General features: G+C 50.8%; 1 protein-coding gene across 1 annotated transcript; it reads right to left on the bottom strand.

Moving 5' to 3' along the window:
• Positions 1 to 732: 732 nt before the first annotated feature.
• On the bottom strand, positions 733 to 2,592 carry LOC124680589 (ras-related protein RABA2a-like). Its single transcript, XM_047215655.1, has 2 exons — positions 2,221 to 2,592; positions 733 to 1,223 (listed from the first exon to the last, which is right to left on the bottom strand). The coding sequence occupies exons 1-2, from the start codon at positions 2,401 to 2,403 to the stop codon at positions 735 to 737; spliced, it is 672 nt and encodes a 223-aa protein (XP_047071611.1). The 5' UTR covers positions 2,404 to 2,592; the 3' UTR covers positions 733 to 734.
• Between the last annotated feature and the right edge of the window lie 68 nt (positions 2,593 to 2,660).

Genomic DNA, 2,660 nt, shown 5'->3' with positions numbered 1-2,660 from the left:
ATGTAGTACGGGTCGTCGTCGCCGCCGACGAGCAGGAACAGTGTGAGGCCCCGCACGATGGCGTCGCCGTTGGGCCCGCAGCCGTAGGCCGCCTTGCTGGAGCACTTCACCATCTGATAAGCCCTGGGGTCGCCGTCGTCGATGACGCTGAAATTTCTCACAAAGTCAGTTAGCAGCAGAAACTCACAACAAGGCTCCTCCTCCGCCATATCTAGCTAAGCTAGGGCAGATCGATCGATCAGATGTTGGTTTCTCTTGTTTTTTTCTGGTCTGGCTATAAAGAGAAAGAGAGGCCAGACCGATCCTATTTCTACTCGACGGCAACGCCAGCCGGATTGATACGCGCGCGACTGTACTTTCCTTGTTGGACGCTGTGGTTGCAATCTGTATTTACTTCTTGTCCTTGCATAATTTTCTTTGAAATCTGTATTTAGTTCTAGATCAGAGATGGAACTCTGCAGCCGTAATATTTTTCTCATGAGCACTAAACCCTCAAAATTGAGCAAATTTCTGGAGACTTTATCGCCTCACATGGAGTCATTGTCAGTTCATATATTTCTTGTACTTGAGTACAACAGCAACTACACCACCTAGGCATATAACACAAGTATAACATTCAGAGCCCAACTCTGAAACCAAGAAACCGTACTACAAAAATCATCTGAATTTATTTTTGTTTCAGGACACATTTTTTCAACAACATTCACTTGCAAGGAATCCAACTGAGACGACCGCTAGAACGAGCAGCATCTCGACGAAACGCCGCCGTTGGGGTCTCCAGCCGACACCTGGATGGACTGCCCCTCTCCGACGACACCGGCACCAGAATCCTCCGAAGAAGAAAGCGCCTTCTTGCTGACGATCCGGTATATCTCGGCCAACACGGTCTGGAAAGCCTTGTCAACATTAGTCGCCTCGAGCGCGGAGGTCTCAATGAAGAACAGGCCTTCCCTCTCCGCGAAGCCCGCCGCGTCCTCCGTGGCCACCGAGCGGAGGTGCTTGAGGTCGGTCTTGTTGCCGATGAGCATGATGACAATATTGGCGTCGGCATGGTCACGGAGCTCCTTGAGCCACCGCTTCACGTTCTCGAAGGTGGTGGCCTTGGTGACGTCATAGACAAGCAGCGCGCCCACGGCGCCCCGGTAGTAGGCGCTCGTGATCGCCCGGTACCGCTCCTGCCCTGCCGTATCCCATATCTGCGCCTTTATGGTCTTCCCTTCCACCTGAAATGAATAGCAGCAGTGCGTGCAGCAATGTTGTTAACTATAGACCTTTGGGAAATCATTTCTTCAGAAACAAGGATTACTTGATACTTTGATAGTACAACTTAGATGGATACGAAACCAGCCGTTTTATTTTGTGATTCTAGAGGACTGCAACTGACAACTGAAGGGAAGTGAATAACAATGATCGACTCCTTGAGCAAGTTGGAATATATGTCGGAAGGCCTCATGGGCTAACTACCAACACGGTCCACATGATCTGGCTATATGCCATATCAACCGCCTCCTAAACAGACCATGTCAATGATGCCAGTGCTGATTGACATGGCCTTGACAGAGTGCCAGCCACCGCAGCGCCAGGCAGCCGTTCATGATTTAAGTTGCAGATGCTGCATACGGCTGCCGCCAGCAGCAAGATTGACACTGGGGTTATTGAAACATAAAAAATACTGAAGATGCAGGAATTGTTAGGTGACAAATATATATAGTCCATGAGCAAATCAACTAGCTCTAAGATCACCATGACTTTCTCAAAACCACATACTAGTATAACTGACTGTTTGTACCCATGACTTTTTCAAAACATGCTTCATAACCGCTGGTTAACTTCTGAGCTAAAGAAACACTCTGGATATGTTCTTGAGATTTTCCAAGGTAAACATAATTGTCTGTTTGTAAGGGAATCTAGCTTTTCTTTGGTGTCTTATTTTTTGATCGAGACAGGATAGTAGCGGACGTCATAACTGAGTGCAAAAACGGCAGAGTTGCGCCCAGACAGGCAAACAGTGGCCTAGATCGCTAAGCAGTATAGCATGATCAGACTGTGAAATTCTACCCAAAATAAGAAATTAGTACTACTGCACATCCGCCCAAGAAACCAAGAACAGCAAAGTTTGCGCTTTTGCCAGACGTAACCGGCAAGAAGCTTCGATCGATTGATAAGTCAATTGGACAGTATCGGAGAAGGGGTGGGGAGCAGAGGAGAGGAGAGGTGGACCTGCGTGGTGCGGGTGGCGAACTCGACGCCGATGGTGGACTTGGAGTCGAGGGAGAAGGTGTTCTTGGTGAAGCGGGAGAGGAGGTTGGACTTGCCCACGCCGGAGTCGCCGATCAGCACCACCTTGAACAGGTAGTCGTACTCGTCCCCGCCCTGCTCCCACGCCGCCGCCCGCCGCGCCATCCACTCGACTCGGCCGGCCGGAACCAATCAACCCTCCTCGCCTTCGGCGGCCCTCCGATCTCTTTCTCGGCCCTCTGCTCCCTCGGAGCCTCCGCCGGCCGCCTCTCGCTCGGTCGCTGTCTCAGTCCCGCCCAAGGAGAAGAAGGAGGCTGGCTCGCTGCAGCTTCTCTGCTTTGGCTGCTTGCTCTGCTTCCGGAAGGAGCAGTGAGTTGATTTTTATTCTGGACGTAGTGCGGCCTATCAGAAAATGCTACGTC

This window comes from Lolium rigidum, unplaced genomic scaffold (assembly GCF_022539505.1).
Source record: "Lolium rigidum isolate FL_2022 unplaced genomic scaffold, APGP_CSIRO_Lrig_0.1 contig_20310_1, whole genome shotgun sequence".
In the NCBI taxonomy this organism is placed as follows: Eukaryota; Viridiplantae; Streptophyta; class Magnoliopsida; order Poales; family Poaceae; genus Lolium; species Lolium rigidum.
The sequence above is the reverse complement of the archived record's forward strand: the minus strand, read 5'-3'. Positions and strand labels throughout refer to the sequence as shown.

What these genes read in the sequence shown, in the direction of transcription:
- LOC124680589 (XM_047215655.1), bottom strand. Translation starts at nt 2,403, where the DNA reads ATGGCGCGGCGGGCGGCGGCGTGGGAGCAGGGCGGGGACGAGTACGAC. An exon ending in TCGCCACCCGCACCACGCAG is followed by an intron (nt 1,224 to 2,220) that starts GTCCACCTCTCC and finishes TATTCATTTCAG; the next exon opens with GTGGAAGGGAAGACCATAAA.